At 49.7% G+C, this 27,616-nt stretch overlaps 1 protein-coding gene across 4 annotated transcripts in view; it reads right to left on the bottom strand.

Annotated features, from left to right (window-relative positions):
- Positions 1 to 27,616, bottom strand: part of FXR2 (FMR1 autosomal homolog 2) — a 395,300-nt gene that overhangs the window by 69,189 nt on the left and 298,495 nt on the right. For all 4 annotated transcript variants that reach the window (XM_086946152.1, XM_086946153.1, XM_086946154.1 and 1 more), the window contains exon 12: positions 19,287 to 19,482. In XM_086946152.1, coding sequence (XP_086802278.1) covers positions 19,287 to 19,482 — 196 coding nt within the window. The remainder of the gene's footprint in view (positions 1 to 19,286; positions 19,483 to 27,616) is intronic.

Below are 27,616 nucleotides of genomic sequence, written 5' to 3'. Positions count from 1 at the left end.
GCGATGGCGGATAGATGTATCCGAATCGAAGTGAACGCTAGCTTGCACTTGTAAAGATGCAACAGATAGCAAATGATGTTAGGGATAGATGCATCTAGCGGGTTGATGTCATTGGTGGTGCAGTAAATGACAAAACGCTTCCATTTTGCCGCATAGCATGCTCTGGTTGTTGGCTTCCTTGCCTCCTTGATGATGTCCATGCATTCAGGAGGTAGGTTGAGGTATCCAAACTCTAAGACTTCAGGAGCCAGATCGCCAGGTTGAGCTGTTGCGGATCTGGATGCTGAATTTCTCCATGGTTCTGCGTCAAAAGCCTGGGCGTGAGGCGCAGTCTTTGATGCGGAACCACTGAGAGTTCGAGGAACGTGGTGTACCAGGCCTGGCGCGCCCACGTTGGAGCAACTAGGATGAGTGTCATCGAGTGCTGCCTTAGTTTTTTCACAACCAGTGGTATCAGAGGTGTCGGCGGAAAAGCGTACGCAAATTTGCCTGACCAGTTCATCCATATCGCATTGCCCTGCGATTGCGGGTGTGGGAACCTGGCGGCGAAGCTTTGGCATTTTGCGTTCTCCATTGTGGCGAACAGGTCTATCTCTGGATGACCCCACCTTTGGAAGTACGGCTGGAGTACTGATGGATGTATCTCCCACTCGTGCATTTGATGGCTGTATCTGCTGAGCAGATCCGCCATCTGATTGTCCTTCCCTGGGAGGTGCTCTGCCATGAGGAAGATGTTCCTCTGAATGGCCCACTTCCACATGCTCTGAGCCAGATGAGACAGCTGCGGTGAGTGGGTGCCCCCCTGCTTCTGGATGTAGTACATCGCGGTCATGGTGTCCGTCCGGACTAACACCACTTTGTTGCACAGATGTACAATGAAGGACTTGAGCGCCATGAAGATCGCCATCAGTTCTAGATAGTTGATGTGCATCTTCTGTTGCTGCGTTGTCCATAGTCCCTGCACTGTGAAATTGAGCAGATGAGCTCCCCATCCCTGGAGAGATGCGTCCGTTGTTAGGATAATCTGTGGCACTGGCTCCTGGAACAGTCGGCCCTTGCAAAGGTTGTGTGGAGTCCACCAATGCAGAGAGTCGTATGCCCGACTGGTAACCAACACTAGGTCTGTTAATTGTCCCTGAGCCTGTGTCCACTGATTTGCTAAGCACTCCTGGAGCGGGCGCATATGCAACCGTGCGTGAGGGACTATGAAGATGCAGGAGGCCATCATGCCTATCAACTGCATGAACACTCTCGCTGGAAGTGAGTGTTGTGGTCTGAACCTTCGGATTAGAGATTGCATGCTCTCTATCCTGACTTGGTTTGGTTGAGCTTTGGCCGTCAGGGTATTGATTGTCGCACCTAGAAACTGCCGGACATGTGCCGGCTGAAGATGCGACTTTGGGTAATTCAACGAGAAACCCAAGTCGTGAAGGAGGTGAATGGTAGTCGACATGTCTGCGGCGTACTGTTGTTCCGACTTGGCTTGAACGAGCCAGTCGTCCAGGTAGGGGTAGACATGGATGTTCTGCCTCCTGAGGTGCGCTGCCACTGTCGCCAGGCACTTGGTAAACACCCTTGGGGCCGTGGTGACTCCGAAGGGTAGGACCTTGAACTGATAATGCCTGCCTTGGATTGTGAACCTGAGGTATTTTCTGTGGGACGGGTGAAGTGGAATGTGGAAATAAGCATCCTTGAGGTCTAAGGTTGCTAAGAAGTCCCCTTGGTTTAACAAGGGAAGAATCTGTTGCAGTGTAAGCATATGGAAATGTTCTGACAGTATATACAGGTTGAGGGGACGGAGATCCAGAATTGGTCTGAGAGATCCGTCCTTCTTTGGAATAAGGAAGTACAGGGAATATACCCCCGTGCCTTCCTCCCCCACTGGCACGAGCTCGATTGCTCCTTTTTGCAGCATCACCACCACTTCCTGCTGCAATAAGTGCAAGTGCTCTGCGGACATAGGCCTTTGCCTTGGTGGAATGTTGGGTGGAGTGGATTTTAACTCTAGACAATAACCGTACTGGACAAGTTGTCGCACCCACCTGTCTGTGGTGATGTTGAACCAGACGGGCAGGAACTGTTGTAGTCTCCCCCCGACAGGTGTTAAGTGGTCGGGGGCAGTGACAGAGAGTCACTGTTTGCTTGGGGTAGAGGAGCGTGAGTTGTTGTTCCCTCTGCCGCGTCCTCTGGTGCTGTTTCCTCTGTAGCCCCCCTTGTTCTGTTTGGGGTACGAGGATTGTGCTCCACCTCTAGAGAATTGTGACTGCTGACCCATTTGTCCTCTGGTGACTCCACGTGCACCTGAGCGACGAAAAGTATTGCCACGAAAATGTTGTGATTGAAGGGCCCCCATAGATTTGGCAGTTTCGGTGTCTTTTTTAATTTTTTCTAGGGTGGTGTCAACATCTGGACCAAACAGTCTATCAGGATTGACTGGTTGATTAAGTATGGTTGTCTGAATGTCAGGTTTAAACCCCGATATGCGGAGCCACGCCTGTCGTCTCAGCATGACGCTAGTGTTAATGGTCCTAGCGGCTGTGTCCGCGGCATCCAGTGCACACTTTATGGCTGCGTTGGAGATCAGTTGTCCCTCCTGTATAATCATTTTGGTGCCCTCTTGAAACTGTGGAGGCAGGTGTTGCACAATTTGCTCTAGGGTGTCGTAATGCGACCTATCATAACGTGCCAATAGTGCCTGTGTATTTGCAATACGCCAGAAATTGGCAGCCTGCGCAGCTACCCTTTTGCCTCCTGCCTCTAGCACCTTGGACTCTTTATCCGGGGGAGGAGCTTCACCCGTTGTTTGGGAGTTGGCCCTCTTTCGGGCATTTGCGACCACCAGGGAGTCAAGAGGCAACTGTCCCCAAATGTATGCAGGGTCTGCAGGTGCTGGTCTGTACTTTTTTTCAATACGTGGATTGACCACCCTCGCCCTGGTAGGCTCTTTAAAGATGTCCGCCGCATGCTTGAGGACCCCCTTGAGCATAGGCAGTGTCTTTACAGTTCTTTCAGAAACTGAAAAAGTGTCAAATAGAAAATCCTCTTCAACAGGGTCAGCATGCATGTCCACATCATGATTAGCAGCTGCCCTTTCAATGAGTGCATGGAAACCTGCAGAATCCTCAGTTGGGGATGCACGTGTACTGAAAGGCTGTGGGTCTTGTCCCACATTATGGGTGTCTTGGTCCCCAAAGTCATCATATGAATCCGGCTGTGCATCTGGTTCATTGACTGGGAAAGTGTATTGGTCATCTTCACCATATCCCTCACCGTCAGAGGGGTCTGGAGACGGAGTTGGGCTCCCTCTTAGAGGGGACTGGATAGGTTCCATGAGGCCTGAGGCGTCCTGTGGATACTTTTTCTTCTTCAGGGGGATGACATAGGAGTCCACCGGCTGTGAAGTTATCTTCCTTTTGTAAAGGGTCAATTTGCCTGTATTAGCGTCGATAAAACACTCTGAATCCTCTTCCGAGTCGATTACTCGACCCGAAAGTGCCCCTGCCGTTGAAGAATCCGACTTCTTTGGTGTCGATTTTGTTGAGAAGGCCTTCGGCGCCTCTTTTGGCGGCAGAAGGTAGAGGAGTTTACTGGCAGATTTGACCGGAACGTCTATCGCTTTCTGTGGCGATGGCGTCGGCGCCGACGAAGCAGCGGCTTTCTCCCTAATTCTTTGTAGTAAAGAAGCGACGAGGGACGTTTCATTCACAGTGGCCTTTGGCACCGACGAGGAATCCTTGATCTTGCCTTCGGATCCGACGTTCTGTTGGCCCTTTTGAGTCTTGGACGATGATGCTGCGTCCGCCGCCCCAGAGGCCCTGGATCGATGCGCAGATGTGGCAGCCTTCGATCCGTGTGACTTCGACGGCTCCGTTTCTACCACGCGTCCGACCAACGTCCCAGTTGGTGTCGGAGCCGTGCCGCTGTCTTTGGCGGGCTTTGCCGGCGTCGCAACGGTTGACCTGTGCGTTCCGCCCTTTTTAGAGGATCCCTCCTCTGGCACCGATTTCGACACGGTGGAATCGACAGATTTCTTCGATCTCTGTGGACCGGAGGTCGAGGGAGTCGATGAAGCAGCGTTTTTATTTGTTTTTGGTGGTACGGCCGCCATCTTAGGGACGCTGGAGTCCTTAAGTTTCAGTTTTGTTTTCGGTTCGGCCATCTTAGGTGTAGTCGATACCGTATGTTTCAGTTTTGGTTTCGATACCGTCTGTGCAGCAAGTATGTCCGTGGCCGGGCCTAAAGGCGGGGCCGTGGCTTGCGCGACGGGGTCTTGGGTAAGGCCGACAGGCGATCCCGTGACCCGTTCTGTATGTCCGTAAACTTCGGGGCATAGCTCATCCCCTGAGCTATCTTCCACGGCCCCATAAACCTCTTCGACGTCCCCTACCTCGTCGACGTTTTCAAGGCCTTGATCCACGACTCCGTCGTCGTCTTCCGGATCCGCCTCGACCTCCGTCTCGGGCGGGGAGATTTGAAGATGACGGCTCAGGCCCTCTTCTTCTTGCTCGTCGAAGATGTCGTCCGGTTCCGGGGCCGTTTGGTGGGCCTCAAGGCGCACCGCGCGCCGAATCTTGAGTGTCTTCTTGGACCTGAAACTTGCACAGGCTCTGCAGTTTCCTTCGTTATGGTCTGGTGAAAGGCATTTGTTACAGACCGGGTGCGCGTCTATATGTGGGTATTTGGCCCCACAGAGCGGACAGAGCTTAAACGGACTCCGCTCCATGCTGGAAAAGTTGCTGTCGAGTCGCGATGAGAAGGCCTCGATGTCCGAAGAGCAAAAACTCCGCTGATTCCGGCTCCGAGAGACGGAAGAACTCGAGACCGCACGCAAACAATACCGACGTAATAAATACAAGGCCTTTTGGCCGAATAAAGTTATGTTTTCTCGGTTCCGACAGAGAGACGTCGAGACCGCATCCGAACCCAATGGCGGAAAAAAACAATCTGGGGATGGAGCCGATGCCCATGCGCACTGTAGTCCAGATGAGGAGCCACCTATCTCAGGACACTTCGAAGACTCTTCCAGGACAACAATGTGCGATCATCCGGACCCAACACTAGGCGGCGATCTAATGCTAAGATATGAATTTAGCAGCCCACATGCCTCGAACATAAACATACCATTAGCCATTATCATATGAGAACCAAAATGTGCAGAATAAAAGGAAGGTGGGATAGAAAGGAAAGCTCACCAATTAGTGGAAGAGGTTCCTCAGGACCGCTTGGCCTACAGCCTTATCTTCCTGTTGCAAGGAATCCAAGCAGTAATGCTTTGTAAAGGTGTGCACGCTGCTCCAAGTCGCAGCTCTGCAAATGTCCTTGATGTGCACTCCCGCAAAGAGTGCAGTTGTAGAAGCCACCGATCTTGTGGAAAGTTCTCTAAACCTGCTGGTCAGCGGCTTTCCGGCTGAATTATGGCAATGTAGAATGGCACTCTTTATCCACCTTGCAATCCCTTGTTTGGAAAGAGGGAGGCCCTTCTGAGGACTACCAAAAGCAATAAACAATTGGGAGGATTTACGGAATCCTTTGGTGCGATCCAAGTAAATTTTTAAGCACCTTTGTACATCCAGAGAATGTAGCGACCTCTCCGCTGGTGAAGTGGGATGCGGAAAGAAAGCTTTAAGAATAACAGGTTCATTCAAGAGCAAGTCCGAGGGCACCTTGGGTGTGAATTTTGGATTAGTCTGTAAAATCACAGTGTTTCTTTTGAATTAGAGAAGAGGCTCTTGGAACGTGAGCGCCTGCAATTCCCCAACTCATCTTGCTGATGTGAGGGAAAGGAGAGCCAACTTCCATGAAAGGAATTTCATATCTGATTAATGTATTGGTTCAAAGGGTTCCTTCATGAGCTGTGTAAGGACCAAATTCAATTGCCACGTAGGAGGCAGAGGCCTCACCGGGGGGTAGACACGAAAAACATTTAAGAAACTTTTATTATCCTGAAAGACCAAAGAGAAGGTCCAGACGCTGAACGTCTGTATCTGGAAATCACTGCCAAATGAACTTTTATGGATGAATGGGCCAGCCCAGACTTAGCCAGGGACAAAAGATAAGGCAAACTTGATGAGGTTGTGAAGAGAAGGGGTCAACAACCTCTGCCGTGCACCAAATGCAAAATCTTTTCCATTTGAGACGGTAAGTCTTGTTAGTGGAAGGGGCTCTAGCCTGGGAGAGAATTTCATTTATTTAATTTGAAATGAGAAGGTTCATAACCTCTCGCTGCTCAGGAGCCATGCGGTCAGGTGCAAAGACGCAGGATCAGGAGGCCAAACTTGCCCTTCGGACATTGTGAGGAGATCTGGAATCGTCCGCAAGGGAAGTGGAGGAACTAGCGACAACAGGTGGAGTTCCGTGAACCAGAACTGTCTCGCCCAAGCAGGGGCTATCAAGATCATCCTGCATGGTTCCACCTTGATCTTCCGGATAAGCCTCGGGATCAGTGGAATGGGGGAAAGGCGTAGACAAATGTCCCTGACCAGGCTATCGAAAGCGCATTCCCCAATGACTCTCGGTGGTGAAGTCTGCTTGCATAAGACCGGCGTTTCTTGTTGGTCGGTGTGGCAAATAGATCTCTCGCAACTTGCCACACTGTCGGAAGACCTCGTCCAGAACTTGTTGGTTCAGTTCCCACTCGTAACTGACTGAGGATGACCTGCTTAGTCAGCCTTTTCGTTTAAAACTCCTGGCAGGTGCTCCGCCTGTAGTGAAATCCCATATTGGATCGCCCATTCCCAGATTTCTTGAGCTTCCTGAGACAGCGGAAGAGACCTGGCTCCCCCTTCTTTGTTCACGTAATGCATGGTTGTGGTGTTCTACGTCCGGATGAGAACTTTTTAACCTCTTAGACGAGGTAGAAGAGCCAGTTTCATTGCCCTGAGCTCCAAGAGATTGATGTGTAGCTGGCGAGTCTGAGGAGACCAATGCCCACTGACATGCAGGTCCTGCAGTACTGCTCCCCAATCGTCCAATGACGCATCTGTCGTCACAACCTGAGGAGATGGATCGCTTACGAAGGATAGACCTTGGGACAAGTCCTCCTGCTGTGTCCACCAAGACGTCTGGAATGCCAGAAACCGGTCCTCGGAAGCTAGTTTCCGGTCCAGGGAAGACATGGCTTGGCAGTTCGGGCTGGACTGTTCCCATGAGGCACAGGGTCAGAACGATTTGCATATAGCCATGTCTGAACTGGGGTGGCAGAGTGGGCTAAAGAACGGTGATGGATTAAACCCAGATCTTTTGACTGGGTGTGAGTGTTTGATTGATTCAGATGCTCCGTCCATCACCACCCCGTTTTGTACCTCTTTTGGCCACCATAAGTGTGGCAGGGTTTGCTCAGACGCGAGTCCCTTGCTCACTTTGCCACTGGATTCAAGTAAGCCGGGCTGAAGATGGCTGGAATGCCAGAAACCGGTCCTCGGAAGCTTGTTTCCGGTCCAGGGAAGACATGGTGTGCAGTTCGGGCTGGACTGTTCCCATGAGGCACAGGGTCAGACTGATTTTCATATAGCCATGTCTGAACTGGGGTGGCAGAGTGGGCTAAAGAACGGTGATGGATTAAACCCAGATCCTTTGACTGGGTGCGAGTGTTTGATTGATTCAGATGTTCCATCCATCACCACCCCCTTTTGTACCGTGTCCACCACACAGCAGCTTTTTTCATTGCCGAGGTGATGGTCACCTTGTCGAACGACCTGTGAATCTGTCTCCAATGGATGTCCAGTTGCTCTTGAAGAGGACGCATCCTCAATCTGCAGTGTGGAATCGGAGGAATGCATGAAGAGATATCCCCCGGAAGGGATTTGTAACGGCGTACGGAAAGACACCTTCTTCGTAAGTCTAGCGCCATGGTTTGCAGTTTTTCTTGTCTCTCCAAGGTTGGGAATGCCTTCATGAGATTGGAGTCCAAGATGGCTCCCAGGAAGTGTGCCGTCCTTGACGGAACCAGAGATGACTTTTCCCTGTTTAGAGTGAGACCCAAATTCTGGAAGAGGTTTGTGCACGTGTTGACCGCTTCCCTCGCAGCCTCCCTGGACGGAGCCTTCAGCAACCAATCGTCCAGGTAAGGGAAGACCTGCAAATGATTCTTCCGTAGAAACGCAGCTACTGGTGTCAGCACCTTCGTGAAAATTCTCGGAGCAGAGCAAAGTCGAACAGGGTAAAACCCTGAATTGAAAGTGGCTCTTGGCTACTGTGAATCGTAGAAATCTTCTGTGTGCCGGGTGAATTGGTACGTGAAAGTACGCATCTTCAAGATCGAGCGTGGCCATGAAATCCCCTGGATTGACAAGACGTAGAATGTCTTTAAGAGAGACCACCCGGAAGGATAGGGAGATGAGATAGGTGTTGAACTCCCGGAGATCTAAAATTGGGCGCAATTTCTCTAGCGTCTTCCTTACCAGGAAGAACCTGGAATAGAATCCTTCTCATCTTTGGGCGGAGGGAACCGGCTCTATCGGTCCCTTCAGGAGCATCTGATGAACCTCGAGCAGCAGAAGACGCAGATGTTTTGAAGGAATGGCAGCAAGGGGCTTGGATGGTGGGATTTACGTGAATTCCAGAGTATGGCCCTTTCGAATGATGTTGAGCAGCCATTGGTCTGATGTTATCTTGGACCAATTTCGATAGTATTGTGAAACCCTGCCTCCTACTGATAATTTTGCAGAGGTGGGCACAGTAGGAAGAGCCAGGAGGCCGCTATTGTCTTTTGGACGCATCACGCCCTTGGCGAGCGTGCTTCCCTCCGTTAGGCCTTGAGTAATTTGAAGACTGACCTTGCCTTTGCTGGTACGGTTGACGGTACTGCTGTGAACCTGAGCCATATGATGAGTACCTCTGCTGTTGATAAGAGCCTCTGTAGGAAGTGCTCTTGACCCTGGAACCCCTAAAAGGAGCTTTGCGGTACTGAAGCGTACCCAGAGACTTAGCAGTCTCAGTATCTTTCTTAATTTCTTGGAGGGTGTCATCAATCAGCTTACCAAATAGTGCTTCTCCATCAAAGGGCAAATCCAAGATCTTATTTTGGATTTCGGCCTGAACCAGGTCGCCTTAAGCCACCCCTGGCGACGAAGAACTGCAGCTCCAGCCAAGGAACGAAAAGCTGTTGTGGCAATATCCATGGCACAGTCTATGACTTCCATTGACGTTGCTTCACCCTTCTTGCAAGATCTTTTTTGCTTCTGTCTTGGACTCCGAAGGAAGTTGATCTAAGTGTGGCGAGATATCACACCAAAGTGGGCGATGGTACCTGCCCAATATCGCCAAGGCATTAGCTGCTCTCACCAACTGACTCGCCATTGAAGAAAGGAATATGCTACTTACCAGTATGCATCTGTTCTTGGCATGTAGGGCTGCTGACATTCATATCTTGTGCATAGATCGCCGCCTAGTGTTGGGTCCGGATGATTGCACCTTGTTGTCCTGGAAGAGTCTTCGAAGTATCACGAGATAGGTGACTCCTTCTCTGGACTACAGTGCGCATGAGCATCTTCTCCATCCTCAGATTGTTTTTCGCCATTGTGGCAGGGATGGAGTATAGCAAAGTAAGAGATGGCCATGCAAAAGAGAATACTAAAAGAGCGCATACTGCAGCTGCGACAGGCACCGGGGAGGAGGGCAGGCGATATGAATGTCAGCAGCCCAACATGCCAAGAAAAGATGCATACTGGTAAGTATAAAAAGGTTTGCCTCGACATTCTCTCCAACCTGACGCGTCAGGGTAAAGGTAAAACACAAGGGAAGGAAGACTGGTTTGAGAAGAACTGCTCAGCGGCTAATCATAAACTTAAAGTAGCACTCAAATCCAAACCAGTAGATAGAATGCTCGTGGCTACTCTCAGGAAAGAATACAAGACAGCCATTGAAAGAAGGCGGCGTGAGATCAGAGAGGATGCCTGGGCCGACTTGACTTCAACTGATGTATTGAAAAGTAGCGCCAAGTTCTGGGCCGTGGTCAATCAACCCTATTTTTCTGATTCTAGTAACAATGAATTGGATTGCGGAATCCAAGAAGATAAAGGGCACTCGCACTTTAGGTCCGTTTACGAACAAGAGACTTTGGGGGCAGAGGGCACGACCGCCTTTTCCCAAATGCCTTATACCTTGATTGTGAATGAGGAAGAGGTGGCCGTGGCCATTGGTATGATGACTAGTAACAAGGCTCCAGAGCCGGATGGTGTTCCCTCCGACCTTTTTAAAGTTGATATCTTATTTTGGTCCAAAGTTTTAGCAAATGTTTTTAACAGTTTCTAAAACAGGAATTCCAGAGTCATGGACCCAGTCGGTGACTGTCCCCATCTACAAAAAAGGGGATAGGGGTGACCCTGGCAACTACCGACCTATATCCCTTATCGATTCTGCAGTCAAGGTTCTAGGGAGAGTGGTCCTATGCAAACTTACCGAATGGCTAGAGGAGACTAATACTCTTTCTCCTCTACAGTACGGTTTTAGAAAGGGGCGCAGTACCATCGACCAAAGCCTAAATCTACAATTGCTCATTGGGAAGTACACACTAGCGAAGCAAGGATCTCTGTACATTGCCTTTATGGATTTGTCCTCGGCATTTGACCGAGTAAACAGATCCAAGTTGTGGGGCCAGCTCCTTAGCATTGGAATAGACCCAAATATTGTGTACTTCTTAGCAGACCTCCATAGGGACCTTACAGCAACGGTACGTTATGATAGAAAGGGGAACTGCACGGGAAAAATCAGCATTACCAATGGTGTAAGGCAGGGATGCATCCTTGCTCCCCTGCTCTTTACACTATATATAAACGATTTGGGTGGAGTTTTGGGTGCAGCGTGTAAGGACATCCCGAGGGCAGGGAAATATCTATTGCCCGCATTACTCTATGCGGATGACGCCACTCTCCTAGCCAGAACTGCAGTGGGTCTTCAAAGCCTGTTGAACTCTTTTTATGTTTTTATGATAAATTTTGACTTAAGTATTAACTTTGGTAAATCCCACGTCATGGTGGTGGGCCATAAAGCGAAGGCCAAAAAAAATGTGGTGGCATTGTACTGTAATGGACACAAGCTGACAAGGGTCCCCAGATTTCCCTACCTGGGAGTTGTTTTTGATGAAGGTTCTACGTAGCACCCTCAAATGCTGGAGAAAAAAAAAGTCCTGGCACGCTCTATTTCTGCGGTGCTGGGCTTCTCACGTAAATTAGGGGTGAAGCCCATTGAGGCAGTTTTAAAAGTATATGCTGCTAAATGTATTGCCATCGCTATGTACGGCGCAGACCTGTGGGGCTTTAGGCCAGTTAAATCGCTCCAGGTAACGGAAGATAACTTCCTAAAAACGATTCTTTCCCTCCCAAGATCCACGGCCAGCTTCATAGTCCATCAGGAATGCGGCGTGGACTATTTGGAGGATCGAATCGCCATGGCCCCCCTTTTAAAATGGATATCAGTCTGGCTTAATCTAGAGCTTGAAGTGAACCATGAAATTTTAAAGGACTGCCTAATGCTAGATCACTGGGATAAGAGCCCTTGGTTGAAATATGTACAACAAATGTGTGTAAAGTTGGGTCTGCCTGAATTGTTCAACAAACCATCTAGCCTGGTAAAAGGCCATCTGAAATGGGTTAAAAATACTTTTTTGTTGAACAGAGGAATGGACAGAGAAGGCAGGGAGTTGTTAAAGCCCTCTGTCAGGACCCATCAATTGATTGTTTCCCCTGGCCATGATCTGGAACTCTACCTAAAGGTCGTTAACAACTCAAATCACAGGTATCTTTTAACCAAGTTCCGATTGAATAAAATTCATTTATTAATTTCTGGCCGCCCTGGCTGGACCAGGGGATTGGATCTAGATCTGTGCAAATGTGACAGTTGTTCGATCATGGATACTGTCCACTTTTTGTTTTTCTGCAATTACTTTAAAGACATCAGGAAAAAGTTCATTATACCCCTGTTAAAAGGGAAAGGATTTAGGCAAGTCAAGCCAGCTTTACTGTATCTTCAACTATTAGCAGAAATATGGGAAATGTATAATGTGGCTAAATTTTTTAACCATAGCGGTGAGACTCAGCAAAAAGATCAATTGGTCCTAGACGATTCATCATAAATATCGACCATTGTAACTTGAATCAAGTTTTTTAAATTCACAATTTCTTATGTTGATTTTTTAATTATTGATTGTCGTACATATTGTTGTTTTTAAATTTTTTCCACCATGTGCTGCATATCTTAATGGGTACTCCCTCCCTTTTTATGCTGTATTTTATCATTGTCATGCTGCCTGGTGACTTGTGGACCATTTTCATATGTTTGTGTACTTTTATGGTTTTTGTAAACTGAACCGAATAAAGTATTTCTTGACTTGACTGTATAGCAGTATATCCTCTAGCGGTAGTCACCTGTACCAGCTGCAGCAGTCTGAAAAAGAGTTTGAAGGACAGCCTGGCCTACAGCAGCTTGCTGCTTTGATTGCACGTCTACACAATAGTGTTTAGTGAAAGTGTGTATGGTAGACCATGTAGCAGCCCTACATATGTCTTCAAGGGGGATATTCCCTAAGAAAGCCATGGATGCCCCCATTTTACGCGTAGAGTATGCTCTTGGGGGAACTGTTAAAAGTGTGTTTAGCTTTTTGATAGCATATCTGTACGCATTTAACTATCCATCTGGCTATTCCTGATTTTGAGATGGGATTACCTTTATGTTGCGGTGAAAAAGCAACAAACAGCTGCTTTGTTTTTCAAAATGATTTAGTCCTGTCAACATAATATAGCAGAGCTCTCCTTACATCTAGTGTGTGTAGGGCTCTTTCGGCTACTGACTGTGGGTTTTGGAAGAAAACTGGCAGTTCTATTGATTGATTGATTGATATGGAGAGTGGATATGACTTTTGGCATACACTTAGGGTTGGTCCTAAGTACTACCCTATTCGCATGTACTTGCATGAAGGGTTCTTGAATGGTTAGTGCCTGAAGCTCACTTACTCGCCTGAGGGAAATAGGCAATCAAGAATGCCACCTTCCATGTTAGAAATTGCAATTCACATGAGTGGAGTGGTTCGAAAGGAGGTCACATAAGTCTTGTAAGAACCAAATTTAAGTTCCAGACTGGTGAAGGTGGGTGCTTTGGAGGGATTATCCTTTTAAGACCCTCCTTAAAAGCCTTGATTGGTGGTATCCTAAACGGGGAAAGGTGTTGTCTGTTCTGGAGATATGCTGCTATAGCAGCAAGATGTAGCCTTGTAAAAGAGTATGCTATATTGCATCTTTGAAGATGCAAGAGGTAACAGATAATGTTTTGGATGGAAGCATCTAATGGATTGATTTGGTTATTGTTGCAATAAATTACAAATCTTTTCGGTTTAGCTGCATAGCATGCTCTAGTAGTTGGCCGTCTTGCCTCCTTGATAATGTTCATGCAATCAGGAGGTAAGTTAAGGTATCCGAACTCTAAGACCTCAGGAGCCAGATCGCTAGGGTCATCTCATTTGGATCTGGGTGTTCGATTTCTCCATGGTTCGGAGTTACAAGATGGGGCGCGAGGCGCAGTTTTTGATGGGGAACTTCTGAGAGTTCCAGGAACGTTGTGTACCATGTCTGTCTTGCCCATGTGGGAGCAACCAGTATCATTGTGAGTGCTGACGTAGTTTGCGTGCTACCAGCGGAATCAGTGGAGCTGGTGGAAAAGCGTACGCAAATCTGCCTGACCAGTTCATCCATATCGCATTGCCCTGTGACAACGGATGTGGGAACCTGGCGGCAAAGTACTGGCATTTTGAGTTTTCGTTTGTGGCAAACAGATCTATTTCTGGGTGCCCCCATTTCTGGAAGAATGGTTGGAGAACTTGGGGGTGAATCTCCCATTCGTGTAGCTGTTGGCTGTGTCTGCTTAGCAGATCCGCTACTTGATTGTCTTTCCCTGGCAGGTGTTCTGCTAGGAGAAAGATGTTTCTCGGAACTGTCCACCTCCATATGCTCTGTGCTAAGTGGGACAGCTGTGGAGAGTGTGTTCCTCCTTGTTTCTGGATGTAGTACTTGGCTGTCATGTCCGTCTGGATCAACACTTCCTTGTTGTACAAGTATTTCTGGAATGCTTTTAGTGCCAGAAATATTGCTAGCAACTCTAGTTGGTTGATATGCAGTTTCTTTTGTTTGATTGACCAGAGCCCTTGGACTGTGTATTGAAGTAAGTGGGCTCCCCAACCTGTCAGTGATGCGTCCGCTGTTAGTACTAGTTGTGGTACCGGCTTTTGGAACACTCGCCCCTTGGAAAGGTTTTGTGGGTTCCACCACTGCAGAGAGTTGTAAGCGCGACTGTCTACCAACACTAGGTCCTTTAGTTGCCCTTGAGCTTGGTTCCACTGCCGTGCTAGGCATTCTTGCAGTGGACGCATTTGAAGTCGGGCATGAGGGACAATGACTATGCAGGAGGCCATCATGCCTGTGAGCTGCATGAACACTCGAGCTGGAAAAGAGTGTTGTGGCTGAAATCTTTGAATGAGAGTCGGCATGTTGGCTATCCGGGCGGAATTTGGATATGCCTTTGCTACTGTGGTATTTATTGTAGCTCCCAGATATTGCTGTATGTGTGAGGGTTGTACAGGCGATTTTAGGTAATTTATGGAAAAACCCAGGCTGTGTAGCAGCTGGAGTGTTGTAGACGTATGGCTTGCACACAGCGCGTACAAGTTTGCTTTTATGAGCCAATAGTCCAGGTATGGAAACACATGGATGTGTTGCCTTCTGAGGTGTGCAGCTACTACCGCTAAATATTTTGTGAATACTCTTGGGGCTGTGGTTACCCCGAAGGGGAGAACCTTGAACTGAAAATGTTGACCTTCTATTGTGAACCGGAGGTATTTCCTGTGAGCTGGATGTATAGGTATGTGAAAATATGCGTCCTTGAGGTCTAATGTTGCTAGGACGTCACCTTGCTTGAGTAACGGGAGTACTTGTTGTAGAGTGATCATATGGAAGTGCTCCGAGAGTATGTATTGGTTCAGCGGTCTGAGGTCCAATATTGGTCTGAGGGACCTGTCCTTTTTAGGAATAAGGAAGTATAGTGAGTATACTCCTGTCCCTTGGTGTTGAATAGGGACTGGCTCTATGGCCCCCTTTTCTAGCATGGATTTTACCTCTTGCTGTAACAGGGTGATGTGTTCTTTGGACATAGGACGGTGTTTGGGTGGTATGTTGGGTAGAGTAGAAGTGAGTTCCAGGCAGTAACCATACTGGATAATTTGTCTCACCCATCTGTCTGTGGTAATTGCGTTCCAGACTGGTAGGAATTGTTTGACTCTGCCGCCGACTGGTGTTAGATGGTCTGAGGGAGTGTGATGAGGTCACTGTTTGGTGGCAGTGGAGGCTCTGGTGTTATTGCCGCCACGTCCTCTGCCCTTGTTATTATTGCCCCTATAACCTCCCCTGTTAGAGCCCTTGTTAAAGGAACTTTGGGTGTTGCCTTTATATGTAGAGAAGTCTGTGAAGTGTTGCCTCGTGTGGTGCCTCTGTAGGAGGAGCAACAAAAAGAACCTCTGTTGTTGAAACTGCAGTGTGCCCATAGATTTAGCAGTTTCGGTATCTTTTTTCATTTGATCTAAAATGGAATCTACTGCAGGGCCAAACAGGAAGTCTTGATTAACTGGTTGGTTGAGGATGGTGGATTGCACCTCATTCTTAAAACCAGAGATGCGTAGCCAGGCGTGTCTCCGTAGTAATACGCTAGTATTAATGGACCGGGCTGCTGTGTCGGCTGCGTCAAGCGCACATTTAATGGAAGCATTGGTAATACATTTGCCTTCTTGTATGAGGTTGTTATCCTGAGCTTTGTAAGGTTCTGGCAGGTGTTGCAGTAAACTCCCAAGCTGGTCATAGTGTGCTCTATCGTAGCGAGCTAGTAGAGTATGTGTATTTGCAATCCTCCACGAATTAGAAACCTGTGAGGCCACTTTTGCCCGAGTCTTCCTATATCTTAGACTCCTTGTCAGGAGGTGGAGCATCTCCTGTTTGCGAGCTAGCTCTTTTGCGAGTGTTTGCTACCACCAGTGAGTCTGAAGGCACCTGGCCTTTACTGTAAGCAGGGTCTGTAGGGGCCGCCTTATATTTCTTTTCAATCCTGGGATTGAGTACACATGCTCTGGCTGGATCTTTGAATATATCTGGCGCGTGTTTTAGTACCCCTTTCAGCATAGGAAGTGTCCTGACATTTTTCTTCGGTTTCGGGATAAGCGGCGTTGGGGGCTGTGTACTCACGGTTTGCCCCGGTGGGATCTGGTCATCGGAGTCAGACTGGTCCTCGACGGTGACGATCTCTAGATCAGAGTCCGTCGCTTCTGCGAGTTCTTGTTCATCCTCGAAGATGTTGTCCGGTTCCGGTCGCTGCATCTCTTGCCTAGCGGCTCGTCGAATCCGGATGGTCTTCTTCGAACGGAATTGGGCACAAGCTGGGCAATTTTCTTCGTTGTGCTCCGGTGACAAGCACTTGTTTCATACTGTATGTTGTCAGTATGCGGGAATTTGGAGTGGCATTGTGGGCACCTTTTGAACTGGCTCCTTTCTACCGACAGCAGGCCCACGTGGCGTCGAAAGGCCCAATGGCCCGCGTCGACGACCGGATCAAGATGGAAAGTTTGGTCGAGTCAAGAAGTACCGAGCGAGAACAATACCGTCGAAGCCATTTTGGCCTTTTAAAGAACTTTAGTTTTGGTTCCGAAGTTGGAGTAGAGGAATAACATCCGAACCTAATGGCGGAAAAAAACTGAGGATAGAGAAGATGCCCATGCGCACTGTAGTCCAGGGGAGGAGTCAACTATCTCGTGATACTTCGAAGACTCTTGCAGGACAGCAAGGAACAATCATCCTGACCCAACACTAGGCGGCGATCCATCTACAAGATATGAATTAAGCAGCCCACATGCTTTGAACATCTTTTTCCAGAATTATCCAGCCTCCTGCCCTCTTTATCCGGAGGAGTCATCAAAGGAGCCGAGGAGATGCGAGACTTCCTTTGTGCCGCTTGTGAGATTAGCTAGTCCGGTCCCGGGTGCCCCGTCAAAGACGCCGGACGCTTTGTATTTTTTGTCGAGGCGCGGTAGTACAGGGACCACCGTCGCTGGATTTTTCATCGCCTTAAGGCCTTCATCCCACAGATGTTGAACAATAGGGATGGATCTCGTTACTCTCCTATAAGGTTCTTTAAAATCATACAAAAACACTCGGTAGAAGTAGAAAGCATAGATAATTTGAATCTGCCAGCCGCTCTCTCCATTAGCTTGTGAAACCCCCCTATATCCGCTGGCGGGGAGTCCACCGTATCCGGACACGGAGATGCTGGGTCAGGAATGACATACTCATCCCATTCCACCCCTTGATCAGGCCTTTCATCAAAATTGTCATCGTCCTCCGATAAATCATCATGGGTGTCCAATGGAACCGAAGGCTATTGCGGAACCGGAGTCTGTGGCCGAGATGGAACTGGAGATGGCATTTTCAGGAGCAGCCATTGGCGGAGCCGCAGGGGCATCAAGTCCTGCATAGTAGGAACGGTAGCAGCACGCAGCAGGTTGTGAACATCTTGATTTGTAGTCTTGCAGCATATAGTGAAGGCCCTGAAATAATGATGAAGGAACAGATACCATGTCCTGTTCAGAGTACTGTTGTGGCTGGGAAGAATGATGGTGATAACCACATTCCTGGCTGTACTCTCCGTCAGAACCGGTCTCCTGACATTTGACCAGAAGCTGGGAAGAACTATTCGCATAGCCATACGAGTATTGTTCAACATCTTCTGACTCATCGTCATCCTCCTCTAAAAGCAGAGCTGGAGGCAAGGGGGTAACTCTCCTAGGATATGTCATGTCCGGCCTTTTCTTGCCACAGGTGGAACATGGCTTAAAAAAGGCCTTCCTCTTTTCCTTTTCAGACATCCTGGAAGGAACAGCTAACAATCCTGAAAGAGAAATCCTGAAGAAAACTTCTGAAGAGAAGAGTTTGAGCAGAGCTCAAAGGAGACTCCCTAACCACAACGTGCAGTGGAAAATCTGAGGCTCTGAGGTTCCTTCTGGTGGGTTTTATGGGGTGAGGCTCTTCTGATTGGCTGATGCCTAAGTTTAGTCTCTTTTACAAAAAGAGGCGGATATGCTACAAAAGGGAATGAGGCCTAGGCCTTTTTCTTTCTCTTTTGTACCTACTGCTATGTTATTTTGTTATCGAGACTCCCATTCCGACGACGAGGAATGATACAAAAGCATGGGAATCTATGAAAGTTCCAATACTGGGGCAACAATTGTTCTTCACTCCAGGAGGTAAAAGACATCGAGTGAAGTAGAAAGAAAAATTATTCTGAAGGAATTGTTTGACACAAAAAGTAAAAGAAAAAACTAGAAGCTCTATACTCCAGGGTCCTTACTGAAGGAGCAAGAAAAAAGAACTGACCTAACTGTCACCCTGGAGGTATGATGGATACAGAGGGTCATGGTTGCCTTAAAGGCACAGTGCCAGTTTTCTTCTATTGCATGCTTTCAATGCACATACAATACAGACACATGGACTTAGATAGTGTAGGGGCATACATGCCCACACCTGTGGTAGAGTATACCCTGTCTTAGGGCTATAAGGCCTGCTAGAGGGGTGGCTTAACTGTACCTTAGGGAGTGTTAGTTGACAAGGCACACAGGCGGTGTGCCATGTCAACTTTGTTTTGTCTGCACCAGACCAGGCATGCTGCAGTGGCAGCCGTCTTATCCTAGGTAAGGGGACACTAGGATACCCACCTCAGTCCCAATGCCCTATGTATCATTTACTAGGGACTTACAGGGGGCCTGAAGGGTAAATTGTGGAATAGTTTTAGGGAATAAGCTCTGGCACAGGGGACCTGGTTGGCAGGGACCCTGTGCCCTACATTCAAAACCACAAATTTCCAGGCAAAAAGTGGGGGTTAACCATGTCAAAAGAGGCACTTTCTCACACAAATTTAGTAGGGTTGACGCTTGCAAGGAAGAGCAGTTTTATAGTAGAAGCCAACATTCTGTTTGCCAAAAGCTAGCCTTGGCTGCTGTAACAATTCGATTACAATAACACACCTTAATCCAGTAAATATCAATAGCAAAATAAAAAACACAGTTGAGCCTAATGTTGTGCAAGGTACTTCCAAATTAATGTAGCTCATACACACTGCCTCACCCTACCCACTTTTGTGTATGCTACTACTTAGGAACAACAAAGATGTTCAGAACATAGTAACTCTGGAGCTATACTCTACCACTCCTACTGTCTGACCCTCTCCACCCCAGGCTTACTGGTGCAGATTGCAAATAGCTATTTTACCATATCCAGAGTTGGGGACCTTGCGACCACGGCCCCGCCCTCCGTAGGTGCGGGTGGTGTGCAGTGAAGACGTACTGTCATCAGTCATGTAGCCACGCTCTTTGTCTGTGCGGCTGGAGAGCGGTCGGAAGCCAACACCAATCTGTCGCAGCTGCTCGTCAATCTGTAAGCGCTCTAAACGTAACTGCTCCACTTCCTGTCAATTAAAGAAAAAAATCAATGTAAAGGATGTGGAGTCCAAATGACAACATGTAAACTCAAAGTTTAAGCAAGTGCAAAAGGACCTAAACACGACACTTTGATCAGACAAAGGAAGAGAAACAGCAGGAAGGGAATATATGCACCTGCAATTTTCAGATTGACTAGCACCTGCTCATGAATTAAAAATGTAATACCTAGAATATGTCCCGAAGGAATGGAATGGACAAAAACAAATGTTTAACTATCATCCACGAGTAAGCCCAAGCATCTGCTTTATCTTAGAACTGAAACTGCAGAAGGCATTGGTGAGTACAAGAGACGCTACAGTATACAATGCTTCAGTTCTTGAATTATACATTTAAAGTTCTTAGCAGATCATTTTAAGCCCATGAACTGTCCCTCCTCCCAATGAACTGTGGGTTAACAGATGTGTGAGACGACATCCCGACAACCCCGACCAGTACTCCGCCCTTCCCCGAACCTACCTCCTTCGCCGCCCCCGGGACTGTATCCCCGGCCTCATTCTACCACCATACGGACTCGACCTGAGACGCCAGCAAACCGCCAGAGAGTCACTCGCTTCTTTTCCCCACAGGGACCAACCCGAGCATCGGGCCAGACCGCCTCAAATATCGCGGACTCCGGAAACCCCGCCCCTATGGCAGCGACAGCACCGGATAAAAAGGAGAACCCGGAAGTGCAAGTCGTCGGAGATTTGTGGCAGGAACCTCGGACTGGTGGACGCGAAGGAGAAGACGGAGGAGACGGAGAGCAGACGGCTGAAGCAGACGTGTGGACCGAAGAGTGGTGGAGTCCACAGGAGGTGGCTGTAGAGCGGCCGTAACTCAACGGGAGAGTTACGGCGGACCGCGTGAGTGCCCTTAACCTCAGTAATTCTACTCACTAGGAGTCCCCTGTATAGTCCTTGTAAATTCCCCTTCTCTTTAGAATTCACGTCCCCTGCACTGTATTATAATTGTATAGCACTGCACTGTTTGACCCGCCCCCCTCTTCACGTCCCGACCAAGCACCCTTTCTTCCTCCCGCCCCGTATTCCTTCCTCCCGGTCCCTTCCTTTCCTCACTGTCTCCGTTTTCCGGTCCTTTCCCACACACCCGGGTGACGGTGACGGTAGCCGAGATCCTACGACTAGGATAGGACTAACGGTCCCTTTTGTTTCTCTTTTGCTCCCTGCCCTCCGTGGATCCTCCCCATCGCCGGACCCTCCGTTGGACCCGCCGAAGACCGCAAGCAGCAACGCCGGCCCGGAGTGGATCCAGCCCCGGACTTCCTCTTTGTTTTCCTTGTGTTCTACCTCTGTGACTTTGCAAATAAACCCCTACTATAGCACACTACATACGGCCTCCTCGCTTGCTTTTCCGGCCCGCTGTACACCCACCCTCACATTTGGTGTCAGAAGTGGGATTCGCCGGAAGCATGGAGGCCGTAGTTAAGAAGATGGCGGAGTCCCAGGAACAGTTTGCCAAGCTGATGGAGCAGTTCCTAAAGACAGCTGAAGACGACAGGGGCCAACTTCAGGATGTCCTGAAGGGTCAAGGGACCGCCCACGGAGAGACCATGGAGAAGTTAACAACGGCCCTGGGGCAGCAGAGACCCCTAGCCTCCCTCCCTTCTGTGGTGCTGCAGAAGTACGTCCCGGGGGAAGACCCGGACTACTTCTTTACTAACTTTGAACGTCTTGCCCAAGCCGCCAATTGGCCCGCGGACCGTTGGGGGCAATATTTGGGACCCCTTCTCACTGGCGATCTACAAGCCGCATACCAGCAGGCCAACATACAGGGCACCACCCCGTATGCAGACATCAAAAGGTGCGTGTTGGAACGGCTTGGGATCGACGACGATACATATAGATTAAAGCTACGCCAAGCCAAAGAGAGGCCACAAGAGAATCCCCGGGCCCTCTCGTTTCGAATCAAGGATCTTGCAAACCGATGGCTCCGGCCAGAAAACTCAACCAAAGACGAGATACTTGAGAAAATCTATTTGGAACAGTTCCTGAACTCTTTACATCCTGCCACACAGCGGTGGGTGAGACAACATTCCAGACTCACCCTGGAAACCGCCATTGAGATAGCTTCAGCCTTCAGCCGGGCACAGGAACTCCAGCGGGGCAAGGACGAACACCCGCACCGATCCTTGAACGCCGGTACATCACGGCCTCTCCGGCCCCTTCCACCACGACGACCAGAACCAGCACCCCTGTTTTCCTCCCCGGTTGTGTTCCGTCCCCCTAATCCAGGACCCCAGTGCTATGCCTGTGGTGGGTACGGTCACATCGCCCGGATGTGCCCGCAAAAGGAAGAGCCTATGGAGGTCGGGCTTGTAAGGAACTATCTATGCAACCCTCCGGGCACCACACCCCCAGCTTTCCATTATCCGGTCTCTATCAATGGCCAAAGAGTTATGGCCCTTGCCGATAGTGGCTGCCGGCAGAGCGTCCTGAGACCTCAAGATCTGGCTCACCCAGTCAGTCCTACGGGGATGGTTGCCATTCAGTGCGTCCATGGGGACACCAAACAATACCCCACTACCCGGGTGCATGTCCAGCACCAGCATGACCCCGGGACCTCCCTCACCATTGGTATGGTTCCCGCTCTCCCCGAACAGGCCATTCTGGGGAGCGACTATCCGGGACTGCCTACGCTTCTCCAGGACACCTCAGACTCCTTGACCCAGTGGTGGAAGGACGCTCCTTATCCAGGCCAGAACAACCCCGCAACGATTCCGAAAACCCACAAAACCAGAAGCCAGAAGAGAAAAGAGAAGAAGGAATACGTCAGCGCGTTCCCCGCTTTTACTGACGACCATCCGTGGCAGACGGATAGGGAATTCCGAGCGGCCCAGCAGGAAGATCCCCTTCTTCAGGAAGCGTGGGGAAGGGCCCTCGATCACGAAGACCCTTTGCAAGTAGGTCCCTACTTCTTTAAGAAAAACGGGTTGCTGTATAGAAAAGGTGGGCCCCAACAGAACGCCCAGTTGCTTATCCCAGGTCCCTTCCAGGACAAAGTCCTCTTTCTTGCCCACAGCCACCTTCTGGGGGGTCATTTTGGCGACGAAAAGACCAGTCAAACCGTTTTAGAGAAATTCTTTTGGCCCGGGGTGTACCAGAGGATCAAGAACTATTGTCGGGAATGCATTGTATGCCAGAAAAACAGCCGACATAGACCTCCCAGAGCGCCGTTGCAACCCCTCCCTCTCATAGACGTTCCCTTTAGCCGAATAGGGATGGACATCATAGGACCACTCTTGCCCTCCCGTAGCGGCTGTCGCTATGCCCTGGTCATAGTGGACTACGCCACCCGCTTTCCGGAAGCCATACCCCTGAGACAACCCACTACCCAAACGATAGCCAAGGCCCTGATCTCCCTGTTTTCCCGGGTAGGGTTTCCCCGGGAAATCCTGACCGATCAGGGCACACCTTTCGTTTCGGCCTTGATGAAGCAAGTGTGCGCCGAACTGGGGATAAAACAAATCCGTACTTCGGCATATCATCCGCAGACGGACGGATTGGTGGAGCGATACAACGCCACCCTCAAACAGACCCTCAAGAAACTCCTGGGCCTGGAAGCCAAAAGGTGGGAGGACATGCTACCCTTAGCCCTCTTCGCCATCCGCTGCAAACCCCAGAGTAGCACCGGCTACTCACCGTATGAGTTACTGTATGGGCGTCCCCCGCGTACCCTGCTAGACATGGCACAAGAGGCCTGGGAGGCCGAACCGGATCGCACTCGTCCGCTCCCGGAATACCTTGAGAACCTGAAGACTCACCTCTCCATGATGCGGGACATAGTGAGACAGAATCTCGAGAACGCTCAAGATAACCAAAAGAAGCAGTATGATAAAGGTACCAGGCCCCGTGAATTCGCCGTCAACGACTTGGTACTCCTCATGATGCCCTCATCGGACCAAAAACTCCTGGGACAGTGGCAAGGGCCTTACACCATCCTCAGACAGGTGACCCCAGTTACCTATGAGGTTGAGATAGACTCTACCCGTGGAACCTCCCAGATATACCATGTAAACCTGCTAAAAAAATGGGAAGGACCCCGTCCCGTCCTACACGGAAACCCCGCTCACCAACTTCTCTCTTTTGACTCCTGTGTTGATCCGGAACTGACTCCAATACAAACCCAGGAATTACGGGATTGTCTGGCACCCCTGAAAACGGTCTTTTCCTCCTCTCCTGGTCGAACCAACATCACAGAGCATGCCATAGAAACTACGCCAGGAAAAATAGTCCGCTTAAGGCCCTATAGACTTCCCGAGGCACGCCGAGAGGTCATACGACAAGAGATAGCCGACATGCAGAAGATGGGAATCATAGAACCCTCAGTGAGCGACTGGAATTCACCAATCGTCCTTGTGCCCAAACCAGATGGATCGGTCCGTTTTTGTATAGACTTTAGGGAGGTCAACAAGGTCTCTACCTTTGACAGCTACCCCTTACCCCGGGTCGATGAAATGATCGAACGGATAGGCAAAGCAAAGTACATATCGACCTTGGATCTATGCAAAGGGTATTGGCAAATACCCCTCAGGGAACAAGATAAAAAGAAGACCGCCTTTTCTACCCCCGAGGGGTTATACCAGTTTTTGGTTATGCCCTTTGGTCTACACGGTGCCCCCGCCACCTTTCAGCGCGCTATGAACTGCGTTTTGAGACCCCACGCACAATACGCTGGCGCGTATTTGGATGACATCATCATCTTCAGTGACAGCTGGCCCCAACACTTGAAACATCTGTTTGACGTCGTCTCCTCCCTAGGGGCCTTTGGGTTTGCCATTAACCCCGCCAAAACAACCCTGGCGGCGAAAACGGTTAAGTACCTGGGGTACCTTCTGGGGGATGGCTTAATAAGACCACAAGAAAGCAAAACAGCTGCCATTCGGTCCCTTCCCTTCCCCCACACAAAAAAGGACCTCCGAGCCTTCCTGGGACTTCTCGGATATTATCGGCGCTTTGTGCCAAACTTCTCCCAGAGAGCAGCAGCCCTGACGGATCTGCTAACGAAAGCAAACCGATCCGAGGAGAAACTACGGAACCTCTCTCCCGAAGCCTGGCGAGCCTTTGCTGACTTGAAGGAAGCCTTGACCTCCAGCCCTGTCTTAATACCCCCCGACTACTCCCGGCCTTTTATCCTACAAACGGATGCCTCCGATCATGGGTTAGGGGCGGTGTTATCCCAGAAGGATTCCCAAGGTAATGAAAGGCCTATTCTGTATGTCAGCCGCAAGTTGTTCCCCCGTGAAAAACATTACGCAGTGGTGGAGAAGGAAGCCCTGGCCATCAAGTGGGCGGTGGACCATCTCCGCTATTATCTGGAGGGCAGAGACTTTGTCCTCTACACGGACCACGCCCCTCTGGAGTGGATGGCCCGGAACAAAGGTCAGAACGACAGAGTCCTCAGATGGTTTCTCTCCCTGCAGCCCTTCCGCTTCACTACCAAACATAGGAAGGGATCCGAACAGGGTAATGCAGATTTCCTTTCGAGATACCCTGCGTCTCCCTCCCCTACAGGAAGGACAGCTAGGGAAAGGGGATGTGAGACGACATCCCGACAACCCCGACCAGTACTCCGCCCTTCCCCGAACCTACCTCCTTCGCCGCCCCCGGGACTGTATCCCCGGCCTCATTCTACCACCATACGGACTCGACCTGAGACGCCAGCAAACCGCCAGAGAGTCACTCGCTTCTTTTCCCCACAGGGACCAACCCGAGCATCGTGCCAGACCGCCTCAAATATCGCGGACTCCGGAAACCCCGCCCCTATGGCAGCGACAGCACCGGATAAAAAGGAGAACCCGGAAGTGCAAGTCGTCGGAGATTTGTGGCAGGAACCTCGGACTGGTGGACGCGAAGGAGAAGACGGAGGAGACGGAGAGCAGACGGCTGAAGCAGACGTGTGGACCGAAGAGTGGTGGAGTCCACAGGAGGTGGCTGTAGAGCGGCCGTAACTCAACGGGAGAGTTACGGCGGACCGCGTGAGTGCCCTTAACCTCAGTAATTCTACTCACTAGGAGTCCCCTGTATAGTCCTTGTAAATTCCCCTTCTCTTTAGAATTCACGTCCCCTGCACTGTATTATAATTGTATAGCACTGCACTGTTTGACCCGCCCCCCTCTTCACGTCCCGACCAAGCACCCTTTCTTCCTCCCGCCCCGTATTCCTTCCTCCCGGTCCCTTCCTTTCCTCACTGTCTCCGTTTTCCGGTCCTTTCCCACACACCCGGGTGACGGTGACGGTAGCCGAGATCCTACGACTAGGATAGGACTAACGGTCCCTTTTGTTTCTCTTTTGCTCCCTGCCCTCCGTGGATCCTCCCCATCGCCGGACCCTCCGTTGGACCCGCCGAAGACCGCAAGCAGCAACGCCGGCCCGGAGTGGATCCAGCCCCGGACTTCCTCTTTGTTTTCCTTGTGTTCTACCTCTGTGACTTTGCAAATAAACCCCTACTATAGCACACTACATACGGCCTCCTCGCTTGCTTTTCCGGCCCGCTGTACACCCACCCTCACAAGATGGCATTATGGAGGTTGGAGTTTTAAGTGATGTCTACCTATTGTGTCACTGCACATTGGTTATCATAGGGGGGAGGAGCCCCGGGTTACACCTATTAAGACTCAAGATGTTAGGTGGTTAAACAATGAAGAAAATTTGGGAAAGCAGGAGGCCGTCATGATCGAAGGTAGGGATAAGAGGATTACGTGTGTTAACTTGATCCATAGTGGATATTGGTTCTTAATTATGTAACATTGAGTATAAAGTAGCCATTTACACGTAGGGAAATGCACGATGTCCGTTTTGTTTCATGTGTAAATTCGTAGCGCCATAGTATGGCGCATAGCGGGAAAATGGTAATCAGATAAAGACTCTTTGAAAACAGCTATGTTATGTGAAATATATGGTTGGTTCATGTTAAACTTTAACAGCAATGTTTGTTTAACTCCATGGCTGCTAAGGGTTTTCCCCCCCCGGTGCTGGGATCCCACATTTACCATTGTTCATGACGAGCTCAGCTCGTCATGAGTGTACGAGAGGTGTACATCATGACGAGCTGAGCTCGTCATGAGCGTCCAAGGGGTTAAACTTATAGTGATCCCCTGAAGAAGAGCTACAGTAAAAGCTCGAAATGCATTGGGAATAAGAAGATTCACTGAAAGATTTGTTTAAATGTATGGGCATACGACAGCAAGAGGTTGATACACAGCTGCCGTGTAGAAGCATTTATACTTTTCATCGTTTACCATGTAACCAGTACAACTGAGGAACGAGTTGGATACATTCCTAATAAAAGGACAGAATTTTGATTACATTTGTGGATTTTTGAAATACGCCATTTAGGCAATTGCAGTGCACTCAAGTTCGAGGCTTACCCGCTTCAACTCCTTGCTACACATCCCTGTGTTCCATGCCCACAAACACACTGCCCTGGCATACATCAGTCACCCCTCTAGCTGGGTGCCCTATGCAAGTGGATGGGCACAGGGGCATGAGCCCTGTGCCCCTACAGTACCCAGGACCATTCCTGGGCACTGTAAGTGCAGTGATGCCACTAAGAGTATATGGTGCTGGGAGGTTGTCATTACGATCTCCACAGCACCATACTGGCTTCACTGAAGACTGACAAGTTTGATATCAAACTTCTCACCGCATTAAACCCACGCTCATTCCAGTGTGGAATTTAATGTAAAGTGCACTAGAGGGCATCTTAGAGATGCCCCCTGACACCTAACCTACAATCCATGTCTTGTCGGAGAGGCTGCCTAGCTGCCACACAGCAGACATGTCCTGAACACCTGGGTAGAGAGCCATCCGCTCTCTTGGGCCTGCAACAATGCACGTCCTGGGCGAGGTGCTAGGTCTCCTCCCCCAGGATGGGAAGGGGAAGCTTCAAAGGCATGCCGCCTTTGTGAGCATCTACAGGACACATACTGTACTCAGCAACTGGCCCCCACCAGTTCTGACCCCCACTCTGGTGGGAAACCCTCAGTGAGGAAAGGGGGATGTGCCAGCCTGTGCCAACCCCACCCCTCAGGTGGGAGAGGCGAGGTGAAGCACAACTCCAGGCCCCAGCCATCTTGAGGATGGGGAGCCCTGCCCAAACTGA

The sequence above is a fragment of the Lissotriton vulgaris genome, chromosome 12 (assembly GCF_964263255.1).
Source record: "Lissotriton vulgaris chromosome 12, aLisVul1.2, whole genome shotgun sequence".
NCBI lineage: Eukaryota > Metazoa > Chordata > Amphibia > Caudata > Salamandridae > Lissotriton > Lissotriton vulgaris.
Note: the sequence above shows the minus strand (reverse complement) of the source record. Positions and strands in the feature narration are given on the sequence as shown.